Below are 18,919 nucleotides of genomic sequence, written 5' to 3' on the forward strand. Positions count from 1 at the left end.
GGGGGCCGTGCTTGACGCTTACCTCCTCTTCCTCCGACATCCAGTCCGTCACCAGGTCCTACTTTTTGTGCCCCTGCCTCACACTGAATGTTGGAGTCCCCAACCCCCATTCGTATGTTGAAGCCCCATCCCCCAGTGGGATGGTATTTGGAGGTGGGGCAGTGGGAAGTGATAAGGTTTTGATGAGGTCCTGAGGGTTGGGCCCCTATAATGGGATTACTTCCCTTATAAGAAGAGACACCAGAAAACTAAAGCAGGGTCTCGAAGAGATATTTGCACACCCGCGTTCGTAGCAGCACCATTCATAACAGCCAAAAGGTGGAAGCAAGCCAGGTGTCCACTGACAGATCATGGATAAAAAGTGTGGTCCGTACCCACTAATGGAATGTTATCCAGCCTTAAAAAGGAAGGATATCCTGACCTATGCTACAATGTGGATGAACCTTGAGGACATGATGCTCAGTGAAAGAAGCCAGACGCAGGACAAATACTGTGTGATCCCACTCACAGGAGGTCCCTAGAGAGAGCCACAGAGACAGGAAGTAGATGGTGGGGGCCGGGGGCTGGGGGAGGGGATGGGGAGTGAGTGTTTCATGGGGAGAGTTTCAGTTCGGGAAGATGAGAAAGTTCTGGAGATGGAGGGTGGGGACGGTTGCCCAACTGTGTGAATGTACTTAATGCCACTGAGCTGTGCACTTAAAAATGGTTAAGATGGTCAATGTTATGTTATGCATATTTGACCACAATTAAAATTTTTTAAAAAATCCTTTGGGAGTAAAAGAAAAAAAGCTGGGCTGCATAAAAACTATGTGAAATAAAAAAGGAGACAGCTGCTTTGCCTAACGACCATTTATTTGCCACAGCTAGCTCCACCTCATGGTTTTTAGTGGTTCAGTGGTTCAGTTTTCGCGGTTCGGGGGCTTTTTAACAGCCCGTCCAATGACTGTGCTGCACATGCAGGCATTGTGGCTCTGTCTTGATAGAAAAACCCTCAGGGTTCTACAAAATCGGCCACCAGGGCTGATGGGAAAAAAAAAGTAATGGGACGATCTCTTCAATTTATGCATGCCACTTTGAACGAGAGGGCTAATAAAAAGAATGCAAATACAAACACCGGCACAGTCAGAAAATAATAAATAAGCAAAGCTCCGTGTGTGGCTTGTTCTTTTTTCTTAAGAAACGGTCAGGGAGGTGGTGTTCGGGTAACCTTGCGAAGGCACAAAACGCATACCCGAGTTGTAGGAGTTACACGCTTTAAAATCGTTCATTATCGGTTATGTGAATTTCACCTCGGTTAAAAAATAAATAAAACCAACGTCACCAACCAAAATACATGACCAAACTCACTCGATGGAATGGGGTGTAAGGAACGGGTGAGGCTGCGGGCTTTTAAGAAAGCAAATACAAAATTAAGGAGCCAGGAGTTCTCGCTGGAACCGGCTTTGGGCGCGAAGAGCGCGCGCGCCCCTGCTGGTGACGTGGCCGCATTGCGCTGTGTTCTTGCCCTTGGCGTTGAGAGGCTGAGGGTGGATGGAAACTAATTAATATGCGCCAGAAGCCCCCCCCACCCCCAGAGGAACAATGCGATGTCTTCCTTTCACTGACACCATAACCTTATTTGTCAATCGTGTACCAACCAACGTTCGTGATAGAAACGCTCGTTGAGCAGAACGGACCGTAAGTATACTCAGCCCCTTAAATAATGGGCATTTGGATGGTTCCAGAAATTTGCGCATCATCAGCAGTGCGCTCCATGAGCGCCTTCGTCCCTACACCTCCGATCGTCTCCGATCCCCTTGGGAGAGATTCCCAAAGAGTTTGTGCGTCTTACATTTCCATCCCCTGACGCCCCATCCAGGGACTGAATGTCTGCCCTGCACCGCCCCCCCCATTCATATGCCGAAACCTACCCCAGAAGGTGATGTATTAGGAGGCGGGGCCTTTGGAAGGTGATTAGGTCCTGGGGGTGGAGCCCTCCTGAAGGAGATTGGCGCCCTTATAAAGGGACCCAGGAGCGCTCCCTCGCCCCTTCTGCCGTGTGAGGACACAGAAAGCACCACCCGGGAACCAGACACCAAATCTGCTGGCGCCTTGATCTTGGACTCAGCCTCCAGAACCGTGAGAAACCAGTGCTGCTGTTACAAGCCACAGGCTCTATGGTGATCTTTACAGCAGCCCGGACAGACCGAGTCGGCCCCCAACACACAGTGGGCCTGACCAGTCGTCGCCTTCTGCGACCTGTTTTGGGAATAATCAGAACGCAGGCCCTACCTCTCGGTCCCAGGCGAAGGGCCCTTTGTCGCCGGCCGTCTTGGCGATGGTGGTCCAGTTCTGCGGCTGGGAACTGCAGAGGGCCATGTCGGCCGTCAGGGAGTACGTGTACGTGAACAGCCCGTTCACCTCCAGCAGGACGTACTCGGCCTTGACCACCTCCTGGAACTTTCCTTCCCTCCACCTGGGACACACCATGCACAGGTGAGGCTCCTGGGGGGCCGTCAGGGGTGGGGGAGGCTGGGGGCCCTGATGTGTTGTGAGACCATCTGGGGGTGGTGGGAGGTGGCAGGGCAGGGCCACCCCCACCGCCCACCAGGCTGACACTTCTGGGACCGTCAACGCGGATATGCAGTGGCAGGTGGTGACAGGACGCTGACGGGGTCGGGGTCGGGGACTGGGGGTTGCTTATTTTTTGACACCTGTAAACATTCCAGAGGTATACATTTAGGGCGGTGAATTAAGGTTTTTCTAAATCCTTATTTGGGGGAGAATTCCCTAGTGGTCCAGTAGTTAGGGGTCCGGGATTCCACTGCCGCGTACCCGGCTTCCACCCCTGGACGGGGAACTAAGGTACCCGCAAGACGCGGGGGGCCAAAAAAAAGAAAAACAAAACTTATTTTTGGATGCACGTTTGTCTCCTGCCAGGTTGGGGCTTACACCCCTGCTCTGATGGGACCCTTCCCTTCTTCCTCACCCCAGGCCGGCAGGCACCCCACCACGTGGCAGCTCTGAGTTAGGGGCATGCCCGGCCCACAGTCTCACCTGGGTGTGGGACTGAGGCCACGAGGAGCTAACACGTGACGTTCTAATGAACCTAAGTGTTGCCACGTGTGAGTGGTTTCTACCACCGTTCAGTCCGTCAACAACTATTTAGTGCAGTGGTCTGCGGGGGGCGGTGTGGGGGTGGGGACGGAATGAAGGAAGACAGAATCCATGGAAGGGGGCAGAGCGAGTGGCATGGCCTGAAATGTGTCCCCCAAATTCCTATGTGAAGCCCTAACCCCCGTGCGACTGGATTTGGAGGTGGGGCCTTTAACGAGGCAATCGAAGTTGAGTGAGGTCATAAGGGTGGGCCCTGATGCCACGGGAAGTGGCAGCCTCTGTGGCCAAGGAGAGAGGCCTGGGGGAAGCAGCCTGCCCACATCTTGAACTTGGACTTCCGGCCTCTAGGACTGTGAGAAAGTCAGCGTCTGCTGTTTAAGCTCTCCAATCTGTGGTGTTTTGTTAAGGCTGCCGAGCTAAGACGGGCAAGGGGAGGGGATGTGTGAGCTGAGAGCTACGGAGGGAAAAGGCAGGGAGAGGATGCAGCCAGAGCAAAGGGGTGGAGGGGGCTCTGGGGGCCTGTGATGATGGTGAGGGCGGCGGGGGGCTGGCGGGGTGGTGGACTGGGGGGTGGGTCCTCACAGTTCCACCACCGGCTTCCATGGGGTGTCGTAGTAGACGAGGATGGGGCAGCCCAGCTTCTCGTAGTGGTAAGGCACCTCCAGGTCCTCCGTGGCCTTCTGACCCCGGAAGCTGGGGTCGTAGGCTTCCCTGTGGGAGAGCAGGACACAGGTACGGGCGAGCTCCCGCCAGGCGCCCGGACGTCCACCCACCCACAGCCCCGCTTCTTCCCTGCACATGGGGTCACGATCGTGGAGGCGTGTCTGAGCGGGGGATTCAGAGTCCTGGTCGAAATGACCTTGGGACCCCTGCGGTGGTTGACATTCTGGTCCACTTAGCTGGGCCACAGCACCTCGACTGTGGTCAGATGTGATTCTGGGTGTTTCTGTGAGGCTCTTCTTTGGGGCAGAGGTTAATATTGAAATCAGTAAAGCAGTGCTCTTCCTAATGTGGGTGCAGCTGGAGGCCTGAGTAGAACAGACATGGGCCTCCCCCAGCAAGAAAGAAGTCGGCCTGCAGATGGCCTTGAACTAGAACTACAACTCTTCCCTGAGCTGCCAGCCCCCAGCCTCCCCCGTCAGACTGTGGACTCACCAGACCTCTACAGTCCGGGAACCAAGTCCTTAAAATAAATCTCTGTCTTTGTCACTCTGTCTCTGTCTCTTTGTGCCTCTGTGTCTCTCTGTCTCACACATACATCCTGGGGCTTCTCTCTCTCTGGAGACCCTGACTCACACACTCTCACACCCCCAGGCTCTCTGGCTGCAGCCTCACTGGTTGGCAAGTCCAGCAGGGCCAGTTTCCGTCTCGGCCCTGGGTCTGGATGGGGGAGGGACTCTTGGCTTGTGTTGGAGGGGGGAGGGTCACGTCGTATGAGACCCACGAGTGTCTCCCCATGCCAGGGGGCTGGTGGTGTGCACCAGTGTGGGAGGGGCTCTCTGTGCCGCCCTGCAGAGGGGGTCACTTTGGCCGGCCACCCCCTCCTGCCTTGGCTGGACAGTGTCTGGCCAACTCCGCTAGCTGGGATGAACAGGGGACCGGGCTCCAGGAGCTGGTGGCAGGCTGGGGAGGGGTCTGAAAGCTGGCCCAGCAGGTGGCAGAGCCTGTGCAGACCTGGGCCAGGGGCCCTGCCACATCACACTGATTCCCCGAAGGCCCAGCCGCCTTCCCTACCTGTCTGCTTGCTCCCTTGGATTCCCTGTGGGCTGGATATCAATTGGCAGGGTATCCATTTTAAAACGATTCTTTTTTTCCTTTCTTCAAAAAAAAATTGTTTTCTTTTCCATTACGGTTTAAAAATGATTCTTGGGACTTCCCTGGAGGTCCAGTGGTTAAGACTCTGAGCTTCCACTGCAGGGGGTTTCAATCCCTGGTGGGGGAACTAAGATTCCGCATGCTGGCGCGGTGCGGCCAAATACATAAATAAAAATTTAAATAATGATTCTTGATTCGCCTTTGGCTCATGTGTGTGTGTTGGCAGTGGGGGGGGGGGCTCACCTCTCAATGACGTAGCTATAGTTGTCCTGAAGGGCCACGGGGTCGAGGATGCCATTGTAACAGGCTGAGATTTCACTGCGAGCAACAAAAGATGGTGAGAAGCTGCCTGAACCCATGCGGGACCAAAGAATTGTGAATTGTTCCCTTTGACGTATGTTATCTCCCCATTGGTTGGATTCTGAGCCCTTTCTACCTTCTGGTTCTCCAAGATGCTCCAGGCTCATCTTTTTTTTTTTTTTTTTTTCGGTACGCGGGCCCTCACTGTTGTGGCCTCTCCCGTTGCGGAGCACAGGCTCCGGACGCGCAGGCTCAGCGGCCATGGCTCACGGGCCCAGCCGCTCTGCGGCATGTGGGATCTTCCCGGACCGGGGCACGAACCCGTGTCCCCTGCATCGGCAGGCGGACTCTCAACCACTGCGCCACCAGGGAAGCCCCTCCAGGCTCATCTTGAATCTTCCCTGCCTGGCCTAGAATCAACCATTTCGCCAAGGAGCCCTAATTCCTTGTATTGGAGAATGATGTTACACGTGGAGGTGTGGGAGCTGGGTGTCCTGACTTTTGAGACAATCCTTTCCCTGTTTTTCTTTGTACTGTTACCATCTGTGCATGTATCCTTAAGCAACATGCAGTCCTGCCTTGGTATCTGCAGGGGGTTGGTCCAGGATCTGCCGTAGATAACACAATCCGAGGATGCTCAGGTCCCATGGTGGGGGCCTCTGTATCCTCGGGTTCCACGGCCACAGATTCAACCAACCACGAACTTAAACGCCATCCGCCCTTGGCTGGTTGAATCCGCGGATGCGGAACCTGCAGATACAAGGGCTGACTGTAGTTTATTTTTGCCTGATTTTGGATTTTTTTTTTCTGTGCCACCCAGCTTGTGGGATCTTAGTTCCCCAACCAGGGATGGAACCTGTGCCCCTTGCAGTGGAAGTGCAGAGTCCTAACCACTGGACTGCCAGGGAATGCCCCTGATTTTGGACTTTTAAGACTCGAATCATGCTGTGTATTCTTTTGATTCCACGCCCACGTTTGTACGATCCATCCAGGCAATTCTGCCCCGTTCGTTTTCACTGCTGTGACATTCTGTTGTATCAAAACCCTGCACTGGGTTTACCCATCCTTCTGTCGATGGACATTTCAGTTGGCCTGCTTCCAGCTTGGAGCTATTCAGAATAATGCTGCTGAGAACATTCTGGAACCTAGATCAGTGCAGACGTGCATGAGTGGAATTGCTAGTGGAAAGAAGTGCTTTCCAAAGCAGCCGAAACATGTACACGCCCACCAGCAATGTCTGGGGGTTCCTGAGGCTGCCAGGGGGTTCCCATCCTTAGAGTACTACTTTCCAGGCTTTGTCAATTCTGCCATGCTCGTGCTGAATATCGGTCTCTAACGTAGCTTTCATTTTCATTTTCCTATGAAATTGACCACTTTTTCAACACCTTTTCGTGTTTATCAGCCTTTCCCCCCCCTTTTTTGGGAGTGCCTGCTCAAGCCTTTTGCCCATTTTTTTCTATTCGTTTGTCTTTTTTTTTTTTCCTGATTCGTAGGAATTCTTTATAAATTCTGGATACAAGTCCTTTTTTAGTTACACGTGTGGCAAATACCTTTCCCACTCTCTTTATGGCAGCAGCTTTGAAAATATTGTTTTAAAGACTTTCCTGCACATATGTTCTAAATACTGATAACATCATTTATTGACTCAATAAAGCGTTTCCCTTTTGGGGGGAGAATCTGGTGAAACCATCACTTGACTTTATTATTGCCCCATGCAGTGGAGCGTTGAGGCTGGCTCTTACTAGCTCTGAGAGCCAGCTGTTATATCCTCAGGAGTTTCATGAGCCAGTAGAGACTCACTTTGGTAGTGATCTATAGGCTCCATGGGAGCATTTACACCACGGGAATTGGCAAATGCTACAAATCCGGGCTCCCCCGGAACTGGCTGTCGCCCATTTGCTGGCCCACCACCGCCTGAAGGGGAGACCGTGTGGCAGTTTGGCCAGTCTTCAGGGGTTCTTCCTTTCTTTTTCTTGGTTTCTCATGGCTGCGTTCTCTGCAGTAACTATGGATCCTGGAGGCAAAGTTCCTCAAATTTTCAGCAGGCGATTAAACCCAAAATCTCTGAGCAGTTTTATAAATTTATTTATTTATTTTTGGCTGCATTGGATCTTCGTTGCTGTGCACGGGCTTTCTCTAGTTGCGGCAAGCGGGAGCTACTCTTCGTTGAGGTGCGCGGGCTTCTTATTGCGGTGGCTTCTCTTGTTGCAGAGCACGGGCTCTAGGCACACGGGATTCAGTAGTTGTGGCACGCGGGCTCCGTAGTTGTGGCTCGCGGGCTCTAGAGTGCAGGCTCAGTAGTTGTGGCGCACGGGCTGAGTTGCTTCACGGCATGTGGGATCTTCCCGGACCAGGGCTCGAACCCGTGTCCCCTGCATTGGCAGGCGGATTCCTAACCACTGTACCACCAGGGAAGCCCAGCCCTCTCTGAGCAATTTTAATCAAAATGAGGAACTCAGGGACTAAAAGGGAGAAAGGGAATGAGCAAAGGATGAGGGAGCAGGGAGAACATGTAAATTTCACCAAGTCGGTGTGGAGGAGGCAGCCACCCACTGTAGACCCTAACTTAATCTGTTAGGATTAATTCTTGAGCTGTTCGTTATGGAAATGTTAAACATATGTAAAAGCAGACAGAGTAGTGTCACCCGACTTTAGCAGTTGTGAAGCAATGGTGACCATCTCATCCAGTCCCCACTCCCCACCTCGCCACCCCCCAACTTCTCCCCTCCCCACCCCATATCGACATACTCACTTCTGAATGACGATCTTCTTCTCCAGGTCACAACCGACTGAAATGAGGGCTGTCTGCAGCGGCGGGGGGATGTGGGGTGGAGAGACAAAGAGGGGATGAGGATGCTGACCCCGGTCAGCGAGGGCACCATGAAAGCCCACGAGGGGGCGCACTTGACGCAGCCGGGACCAGAAACCCTGCGCCTGGGTCGCAATGTGGTGTCCAGGTGCCTAGGACTCACAGAGTCAAACCCTAAGAGCCTGCCTGATCTATGGGGCACCGCTAAGGTCCCGCCATCTGATAACCCCCAGCTAGTACACCTGCTCCGAGGTTGGGGAGTCCTGAGGCACAGCCCTGGGGGAAGACGATGGGGAAGGGGCAGTGACCTTGGCAACCAGGGCAGAATCACCTCCATTTCCAGATCCTGAGTGTGAGCTTAGCCAGCCCCTAGGGGACAAGCCAGCCAAGGCCTGCTGTCATCAGTCTTAACATTAAGGACAAAGAGTATGGGACAGGGGCTTCCCTGGTGGCGCAGTGGTTGAGAGTCCGCCTGCCGATGCAGGGGACACGGGTTCGTGCCCCGGTCCGGGAAGATCCCACATGCCGCGGAGCGGCTGGGCCCGTGAGCCGTGGCCGCTGAGCCTGCGCGTCCGAAGCCTGTGCTCCGCAACGGGAGAGGCCACCACAGTGAGAGGCCCGCGTACCGCAAAAAAAAAAAAAAAAAAAAGAGTATGGGACAGCAAAAGTTTTGGTCATACCAGTGGCTTAAGATCCAAGCATGAAATTTCTTTGTTGGCTATGTCCAGAGTGATGGTTGATATCGTGGGTCTCTTTATGCTGCAAGGCAATGGGAGTGTGTGTTATTGCAGTAAAAAGCATCGACAACCCCCCCATTCATTTATCTATCCTTCCACCCATCCATCCACCCATCCATCCACCCATCCATCCACCCCATCCCCCCATCCATTTCTCCATTCACTCATTCATCTGTTCATCCAGTCGGTCCAGTATATTGACCAAGAACATCTGCTCACACATGGTGGCACCACCCTCCCTCTAGTTTCTACCTCTTCTTGAGTCAGTTTTGTTAATTTATACATAATTACTTATTGAAAAGAGCATCTGAGCCCCAGTTTTATTATCACCTAGCTGCATATAATGTTTTCTCATTGTTCTTTGAACAGGTTCGGTGTCCATACTTTTATTTTCATTTTTCATTCCTATTGTTCATTTTAATTCTGTCTTTTCTCCATCAGGATTGTGGTGTCTTCTGAAGAACCAGCTTTATCTTACGTCTTGACTCTATGCTGTCCTTTTGTTCTCTATTTAATACATTCCATATTGTATCATGATTCATTCCCTCCCCATGATTTCTTTTTGTTGTCCCCCTAGGTCCTTATGTTAAATATTTAGTTTATTTATCACTAGGTCCATTTTTTCTCCTCATAATAAAAGTGCTTGGGCTATACATTTTTTCTCTGAATATATTTGAGCTGAATTCTTTGATTCAGAGGTTATTTACACGGTGTTTCTTTTACATATATATATAATTTTTTGAGAAACTACCATTTGTTAAGAGTTTTAAAAACATTTATTTTATTGAAGTATAATTTACAAAGTTGTGTTAATTTCTGCTGTACAGCAAAGTGATTCAGTTATACATATATATATATATATTGTTTTAAAAAATTTTATTTTATTTATTTATTTTTGGCTGCGTTGGGTCTTCGTTGCTGCGCGCGGGCTTTCTCTAGTTGCCACGAGCTGGCTTCTCACTGTGGTGGCTTCTCTTGTTGTAGAGCACAGGCTCTAGGCATGTGGACTTCAGTAGTTGTGGCTCGCGGGCTCTAGAGCGAGGGCTCAGTAGTTGCGGTGCATGGGCTTAGTTGCTCCGCGGCATGTGGGATCTTCCCAGACCAGGGCTTGAACCCATGTGCCCTGCATTGGCAGGCATATTCTTAACCACTGCGCCACCAGGGAAGCCCTGTATATATATTCTTTTTCAGATTCTTTTCCATTATGGTTTATCACAGGATATTGAATCTACTTCTTGTGCTATACAGTAGGGGCTTGTTGTTCACCCATCCTGTATTATAATAGTTTGCATCTGCTAACCTCAAACTCCCAACCCATCCCTCCCCCACCTCCCCCTTCCCCTTTGCAACCACAAGTCTGTTCTCTATATCTGAGTCTGTTTCTATTTCGTAAATAAGTCCATTTGTGTCACAGTTTAGAGTCTACAAATAAGTGATATCATATGGTATTTGTCTCCCTGTAAGAGTTTAATCGTTCTTGCCTGACTGTCCTTGGAGTGGGGCAGTCTGGGTCTTGGCCCTGATTCCTTGGCTCCTGCTAAGGGGACACCCTGGGGCCACCCACCGCTACCATCCGGTGATGACGTACCTGGAGGTGAAGTTGGGGTCAGCCCTGCCCCAGTGTTGCTGCTGCCTCAGTGAAATGTTCTGCGGAAGCAAGAGAGAAAATGCAACTGCAGCAGTGGAGCAGCCCCGGGTGGTCCCGCAATCAGGGCTCAGGAGAGACGGAGGGCAGGATGGGGGTGTTGGGAGGAGGAACCCGGGAGCCACCCAGCCTGCCTCTGGGTCTAAGCCCGTGAAAGGCTTCTGGAAGCTCATGGGAATGACCCCCCTGCTCCAAGCTCCCTGCCTTTGTCCCGGGGACCCACAGCGGGGCGTGACTTACTTTCCCCTCCTACTTAGCTGTGATGTGACATGGTCTGATCCAAAGAGTTTGTTGTGGTCTGGGGTCAAGTCCCAACTCCCTGCTGTGACTGCGAGGCCTGGCTCTGCCCTATGGATCCCCCAGACCCGTATTTGGCCAAGACTCTCCCGGTGGCCCTGGCTTGCCTCCTGATTCCAGGGTTTACCCAGATAACTCAGGTCTCACGCCCTCCCCGGGTGGGTCAGGCGCCCCGCCACATCCTCCTTGCCCCTTCTGTGTGACACCTGACGCCCTCACTCTCTGGGGGACTGCGGCCTGCCTGGGGTGGGGGAGGGGCAGGGTCTGTGTCCCCTCAAAATTCTGCAGCACCTTATCTGGGTGTGTGTAAGGAAGGGAAGCAGGAAGGAGGTCCGACGAGGGACACCCTGAGGGGGCTGGACCTGGCTGGGCCAGTGGGTCAAGGCCGAGCCCCTCTCCTGTTGATCCGAGTTGGAGGGGGGGGGAGGGGCGACCTCACCAGCCTGTGTTTGGTGTTCCCATCGTAGGTGTAGCCGTCCTCGTAGATGACAGCCTGCAGCCCCAGGGAATGGGGGTTGCTCACCATCACCTGGGGGCGGGATGGGAGACGCACGCTCTGTACGGCGCCAGCAGGCCAGCAGGCGCGGCGGGGAGCAGCTGGGGGCGCACCCACAGGTGACCCCGGTCCCCCTTCAAACTGAAGACTCAGCTTGCTCTGCAAACGCAGCTGCCAGCTCCATCCCCAGATGCACCCCCCCACACCCCTTGTCATCTACACCCCCTAACTGTGGCTCTGAGTCCCGTTGTGCAGACAGCCTGGGGTTGCAACCCTGCAAGACCCAGAACTGTCCCTGGTGCGCGGAGGGGCCCGTCCTGCGGGGGGGGGGGGTGATGAGAGAGCACAAGGCAAGAGCCAGCCTGGCGCCCCCTCGCGGGCCCTGGTCCCAGCTGGCTAGACATCCCCTTGCATCCTTACACTGGTCCACCCCCCTGTTTTCAGCTCGATTGTTTGCACCAAGAGTCCAGGCTTGGACACGTGGGTTTCAGCTCCAGGAACGCCCACTGTTTTTCAGGCATCCCCTCCAGGAGGGAAGCCGGCGCTGGCTGAGCTGAGAGGGAGGAAAGGGCATTTTTGGAAAGGTTCTGGGGCAGCTCCGAAGACGGGTGGAGAGCCGGCACAGAGGGAGTGGGAGAGGAGGCTGGGCCGGCAGGTGCACAGCCACGGCCAGGCATGTGGACTCTAGTGAGGAAGAAGGGGAGTTTCTAGGGGCTTCCTGGGTGAGCGTGTCTTCCGGGGGGATGCCAGGGAATTTCCAGAGCCTGGGAATTGTGGGCACAGGACGTGAGGCCAAGGCTGCTAGGGATGCCAGGTGTCAGAAACACTTGTCAAACAGATAAAGCATGCTTACTAGTGGGACGGGTGATGTGCTGGGCCGGGGTATCATGAGGGCCGTCAACTCCAACTCACTGTTCATATCAATGGTATACATTTTATTTTCAAATTCTCCCTGCAGAAGTTCCACCTAGTTAGAAATGCAAAAAAAAAAAAAAAGAAAAAATCCATCAGTCAGTCATTCAATCCATCAGATCAAGCCTCTGTTCCCCAAACTACAGGGCAAGTGGTCAGTGGCAGGAGGGGGCTCCCCAGGGATGGAACCTTCCAGTCTCTTGGGCGCAGCAACCTGGGCTGTCACTCAAGCCACTGTCTTCGCCGCTAGACCCTGCACCCGCAGAAGACCCTCAAGGTTCCCCCCACCCCCGGACACAGCCCCTCTTCTCTCCCGAAGTACCCTGGCCCCTCCACTCCCTGCCTGACTTCTTGCAGTAATTGCCTGCTTGCATTTCTTCCTAGAATTATTGCCAAGCGTGCATCCCTAAGATGATATAATTTTTCTGTTGGCGAACATTTTGTCTTTTTAAGTCTCTTTCAATCCACAGCTTCCCCTCCCTCCCTTATCATTTTCATTTCTAGGCATCTTTGAAGAACCCAGACCGTGGGACCTGTAGATTTCCCACTGTCTGGGTTTCCCTGGGGCAGATGGACACACGTTCCTATGTGCTCTGCCTTTTTGGCAGGTTGGTGGCTGGATCCATCAGATTACAGTGGGATCGAGTTGGCAAGACCCAGCAGGTGAATGACATTCCGTAGGTGGCACGTAATGGCCCGCTGTCTCTCTTTTCCGACACTGGGGTTGCCACAGGGCAATACCTTATCATTTTGTTTTCATGTATTCACCGGAATAATTTTATAAAGAGACCCTTTCCCTGTGCTGACCCATTACAAGGGTGTGAAGGAGAGGAGGAGAAATGCTTGCATCTTGCCTTTTATTTATCCTCTTTTTGTTGTTGTTGTTGCTGTGCGTGGGCTCTCCCTAGTTGCAGAGAGTGGGGGCTACTCTTCGTTGCGGTGCGTGGGCTTCTCATTGTGGTGGCTTCTCTTGTTGCAGAGCACGGGCTCTAGGCATGTGGGCTTCAGTAGTTGTGGCTCGCGGGCCCTAGAGCACAGGCTCAGTAGTTGCAGTGCATGGGCTTAGTTGCTCTGTGGCATGTGGGATCTTCCCAGACCAGGGCTCAAACCCGTGTCCCCTGCATTGGCAGGCGGATTCTTAACCACTGCGCCGCCACCTCGTAAGCCCTATTGATCCCATTTTTAATACAGTGGGTTGGTTGCCTGCCGTGCTAGGAGGGGAACCAATAAGTTGCTTCTGATTCCAGGTCTGGGGTTGGCAAGGAATGACAAGGTTAACTGAAATGTCCTGTCCTGGCAACAGGACTCATGATTGCCTGTGTGCATCCTGGTCTCCTGGTGAAGGTGGTGTCTGCCAGGCTATTTACCCCGTCCAGACTCTATTCTTTTCTTTTCTTTTTTTAATTTATTTATTTTTGGCTGTGTTGGGTCTTCGTTTCTGTGCGAGGGCTTTCTCTAGTTGCGGCGAGCGGGGGCCACTCTTCATCGCGGTGCGCGGGCCTCTCACTATCGCGGCCTCTCTTGTTGCGGAGCACAGGCTCCAGACGCGCAGGCTCAGTAGTTGTGGCTCATGGGCCCAGTTGCTCCGCGGCATGTGGGATCCTCCCGGACCAGGGCTCGAACCCATGTTCCCTGCATTGGGAGGCGGATTCTCAACCACTGCACCACCAGGGAAGCCCCAGACTTTATGCTTTAAAAGCAAATCGCTAAGGCCAGTCCGCACTCAGGCAGGGGGCATTCAACACCACCTCCTGGAGGGGAGAGTATGTACTTATGTTATTTGGAACTCCTCTGTGATGGAGAGGGGCCTCCCATCCGTTTATTTATTCAGTCATTTATTTACATCGGTATGGACTCGTGTATATTTATTTTGTATTTTAGCTTATTATCCAATACTGTGTTATTTTTGTGACTCACAACTATTTCAGCTTTCACCCATAGGATCTCGATAGGCTACATAGTCGCTTTGTCTTTTTTGGTGGGGAAACACTACTTGCTAATGCCATCTTTCTCAGAACAGTTTCAGTGGCCAAATATTTGCATAAAAGCCTTGCTGTGGCTTCCTCTCTCTCTCTCTCTCTCATTCTCTCTTTCTTTCATTTTCCTGCACTTGGCATAAAACCAGCAATTCCCAGACATGCCAGACATGTGATTTCAAAGACCCACAGGAAAATGCTCAGGGCTGGGGATTGACATGTTACTGTGGCAAGAAAAGAAAATAAGAAAAAACCCTGTTCCCACCTATGAGCACCATCATCTCATAAAAGGACGTTTTAGACAAAGTGTGTTTTATCGATAAACTGTACATGGCACAGTTGCCTTTCTTTGAGTTTTCATTTCACTGATCACCATGGACTCAAAGGCCCTTTGGAAATGGACACTCTAACATCTTTCTGGAAATGAATCCATAGGGTCACGACCACATACTTTGCAGACATCAACCTGGAGTTGGGGATCCATGAGAATCGCCTGGATGTTCACGGGGCACTTCTGGAAATCAAAAGCTGGTGAGGTTGAGTCAGGGAGCGGGGTCAGTATCTCAAGCATGCCCACGTCAGTGAACATCAGGACCGCCTCTTTGGACCAGATGTTTTGGTCTGCAAACTAAGAGAAAAAATGACTTCTGAGATCAGCTCATTCTCATTCTTTTTTGAGGATGTAACCTTTTTCTTATGATTCATATTTAAAGAAGGTAGACCAAAAAAAAAAAAAAAAAAAGAAATCCAAACCCTAAGAAACCAAAAAACCAAGCAAAGTCATAAGTACACTTTGTTGAGGCACCTACTCTTCAGGTGTAAAACTAATTGAAATTACTGTTATGTTATCACTATTGCTATTAAAAATACTATTACTATTTTAATAACTAGAGCAATTTCTTCAGAAAAAGGATCAGACAAAAGAAAAAAAGAAAAAGAAGAAGAAAAAGGATCAGACATTTGAGAGGAAGACCGTTATTCCTTACCAACCAGGTAGCGCCGGGATTTTACCTACTTTGATAAGAGAACTTGACAGGATTCCCAGGCTTCCATAGTATAAATTATTCTCCTGAGTTAAAACGGCCAGTTCATTTTCATCTAGGGAAAACCAAAGAAGACAGAACAAAAATTGAAACAAGGGTTGTTTCCATGGACAAAAATGTAAAATATATTAAATATTAAAATTAGAAAATTACCCCAAATTCCATCATACAGACCAGGGGTCAGCAAATTTCTTCTTAAGGACGAGATGGGGACTTCCCTGGTGGCGCAGTGGTTAAGAATCCGCCTGCCAACGCATGGGATGTGGGTTTGATCCCTGGTCAGATCCCACAGGCCGCGGGGCAACGAAGCCTGCGTGCCACAACTACAGAGCTCGCGCGCCTCAACTAGAGAGTCTGAGTGCCACAAACCACAGAGCCCACGTGCTCTGGAGCCTGCGCACCACAACGCAAGATCCCATGTGCCTCAACGAAAGATCCCGCGTGCCGCAACAAGGAGCCGACACAGCCAAAACGGTCAATCATTCAATCAATCAATCGAAAATAAATAAAATAAAAAAGACAAGGACGTTTTCAGAAGAAGCAAGGTTTGGGGCTCTATTGACACCTGGGGCAGGGCGGTTCTTCGTGGTGGGGCCGTCGTGGCCACAGTGGGGTGTGGAGCAGCAGCCCCAGCCTCCACCCAGAAGATACCAGGAGCCCCCCGAGTCGTGATGACTACACATGCCTCCAGACACTGCCCAGTGTCCCCAGGCTGAGAGCCAGCGGTTAGATGGAGAAAAGGGATCCCTCAGGGCAGCGATAAGCTATGGGATGAGATTCCAGATACACAAACCAGAATGCAATCCTTGCAAGTTTGGACTCTATTCTTTAGAAAATAAGGAACCAATCCAGCAATCCCACTCCTGGGCATATATCCAGAAAAGGTGAAAACGCTAATTCAAAAAGATACATGCACCCCAATGTTCACTATTTACAGCAGTCAAGACATGGAAGCAACCTAAACATCCATCAACAGATGAATGAACAAAGAAGATGTCACATATGTATATACAATGGAATATTACTCAGCCATGAAAAAAGAATGAAATAATGCCATTCGCAGCAACATGGATGGACCTAGAGGTTATCATATTAAGTGAAGTAAGTCAGAGAAAGACAAATATCATATGATACCATTTACATGTGGAATCTAAAAAAATGATACTGATGAACTTATTTACAAAATAGAAATAGACTCACAGATATAGAAAACAAATTTATGGTTACCAAAGGGGAAAAGGGGGAGGGATAAATTAGGAATTTGGGATTAACAGATACACACTACTATATATAAAATAGATAATCAACAAGGACCTATTGTATAGTACAGGGAACTATACTCAATATATTATAATAACCTGTAATGGAAAAGAATCTGAAAAAGAATATATATATTCAGTTATATATATAGATATGAAACTGAATCCCTTTGCTGTACACCTGAAACATTGTAAATCAACTATACTTCAATAAAAAAATAAAAATTAAAAAAAAGAAAATAAGGAACCATTAAAGATTCTAGACATGGGAAGTGATGTATACTCATGGTTTTAAAAAAAAAAAGAGGGGCTTCCCCGGTGGCGCAGTGGTTGAGAGTCCGCCTGCCGATGCAGCGGACACGGGTTCGTGCCCCGGTCTGGGAAGATCCCACATGCCGCGGAGCGGCTGGGCCTGTGAGCCATGGCCGCTGAGCCTGCGTGTCCGGAGCCTGTGCTCCACGACGGGAGAGGCCACAACAGTGAGAGGCCCACGTACCGCAAAAAAAAAAAGAGGAGGGAGAAGACAACCCATAGAATGGGAGAGAATATATCTCTGATATATATTCTCATCCCATCTCTGATAAGGGACTTGTATCCAGAATATATAATAATTCAGTAATAAAAAGACCAACAGCCCAATCAAAAAATAAGTAAAAGATCTAAATGGACATTTCTCCAGAAAAGATATACAAATGGCCAATAAGCAGGTGAAGAGACCCTCAACGTCATTAGTCAGTAGGGAAATGCAAATCGAGCCCACAATGAGATACCACTTCACAGCCACCAGGACGGCTCTAGTGAAAAAGACAGAAAGCCAAGTATGGGTGAGGATGTGTGGAAATTGGAAAGGACTAATACCGTGTGGTCCCCCTCACAGGAGGTCCCTAGAGGAGTCACATCCATAGAGACAGGAAGTAGGATGGTGGGGGCTGGGGGAGGGGGATGGGGAGTTCGTGTTTAATGGGGCAGTTTCAGTTACACACGATGAATACATTCTAGAGATCGGCTGGACCACATTGTGCGTATACTTAAAACTGTACTGTGCACTTAAAAATGTGTTCAGGGGGTAGATCTCATGTTAAGTGTTGTTACCACAATAAAACAGAAAATGATGGGTAATGGAAAAGGCAAACAGGAGAATGACTCAACGATAATACGATACCATTTACATAAAAAGCAACCACAACATCTATCCCCCTACCAAGTTATTACAATAATATTAACCGTATTCCTTATGCGGTATATCACATCCTTGCGACTCATCACTTCATAACATAGGCAAATGTCAAATCACTACGTAGTACACCTGAAACCAATATAATAGTGTATATCAACTCTATTTCAATAAATGAAAAGAAAAAATGGGGGAAAAAGGGAAAAAAAAAAAGCAACCACAACAAGCTACACAGATGACGCTGTACATTTTCAGCAGGTCCATATTTAATATAGGTTGTGAGGCTTTCAACTGGCTAAAAAGATACTTTCCAGATTCCTAACAGTGATGACCTTTAGGAAGCCAAAGAGGGGCCTGGATTCAAAAAGCTGGTCAAAAGGACTTTAATTATAGTTGTAATGTTTAAAAAAAAACAAACTTTTAAAGGACCATGCATCACTGGCATAATTATAAATTACTTTTTTTTTTTTTTTTTTTGCGGTATGCGGGCCTCTCACTGCTGTGGCCTCTCCCGTTGCGGAGCGCGGACATGGCTCACGGGCCCAGCCGCTCCGCGGCATGTGGGATCTTCCTGGACTGAGGCACGAACCCGCGTCCCCTGCATCGGCAGGCAGACTCTCAACCACTGCGCCACCAGGGAAGCCCCTATAAATTACTTTTATATCATTACTTTCTATCATGATAAATTAACGTTTAACAGATAAACGGACATAGACAGTAGGAGGTAACTCAGTGATAGGCAAACAGGGAAATATGGGATCTTAAAAGTTACACGGGTGGGACTTCCCTGGTGTCACAGTGGACAAGACCCTGCGCTTCCAATGCAGGGGGCCCGGGTTCGATCCCTGGTCAGGGAATTAGATCCCACATGCATGCTGCAACTGAGAGTTCGCATGCCACGACTAAGGAGCCTGTGAGCCACAACTAAGGAGCCTGTGAGCCACAGCTAAGGAGACTGCCTGCCACAACTGAGACCTGGTGCAACCAAATAAAAAAATAAATAAATACTTTTAAAAAATTACAGGGGACTTCGCTGGCAGTCCAGTGGTTAAGACTCCGTGCTTCCACTGCAGGGGGTACGGGTTCGATCCCTGGACAGGGAAGATCCCACATGCCATGCTGTGTGGCCAAAAAAAAAACAAAAAAAGGTCACATGACTCCACAGTTTGCTGCACTATTTGCCTCAAATAGTGAGGAGCATGTGAGGAGAAAAATTACACTGGTGGGTTTCATTTTACCTGACTGAACCAGCGGCAGGACAGCAGCAGGACAACAATTCACTGGCAAAGAACTCCTGGGGGTGCCATCTGTCATGGGCTGAATTGTGTCCCCTCCAAACAAGATATGTTGAAGCCCTAAC

At 50.3% G+C, this 18,919-nt stretch overlaps 1 protein-coding gene across 1 annotated transcript in view; it reads right to left on the reverse strand.

Moving 5' to 3' along the window:
- CATSPERD (cation channel sperm associated auxiliary subunit delta) overlaps nucleotides 1-18,919 on the reverse strand; it is a 39,537-nt gene that overhangs the window by 2,810 nt on the left and 17,808 nt on the right. The window contains exons 11-20 of the mRNA XM_030879396.2: nucleotides 15,099-15,181; nucleotides 14,535-14,711; nucleotides 12,049-12,162; nucleotides 11,139-11,228; nucleotides 10,346-10,404; nucleotides 8,701-8,779; nucleotides 7,964-8,016; nucleotides 5,155-5,229; nucleotides 3,679-3,807; nucleotides 2,272-2,455 (exon numbers count right to left, since the gene is read on the reverse strand). Coding sequence (XP_030735256.1) covers nucleotides 2,272-2,455; nucleotides 3,679-3,807; nucleotides 5,155-5,229; nucleotides 7,964-8,016; nucleotides 8,701-8,779; nucleotides 10,346-10,404; nucleotides 11,139-11,228; nucleotides 12,049-12,162; nucleotides 14,535-14,711; nucleotides 15,099-15,181 — 1,043 coding nt within the window. The remainder of the gene's footprint in view (nucleotides 1-2,271; nucleotides 2,456-3,678; nucleotides 3,808-5,154; nucleotides 5,230-7,963; nucleotides 8,017-8,700; nucleotides 8,780-10,345; nucleotides 10,405-11,138; nucleotides 11,229-12,048; nucleotides 12,163-14,534; nucleotides 14,712-15,098; nucleotides 15,182-18,919) is intronic.

The sequence above is a fragment of the Globicephala melas genome, chromosome 3 (assembly GCF_963455315.2).
Source record: "Globicephala melas chromosome 3, mGloMel1.2, whole genome shotgun sequence".
NCBI classification, from domain to species: Eukaryota; Metazoa; Chordata; class Mammalia; order Artiodactyla; family Delphinidae; genus Globicephala; species Globicephala melas.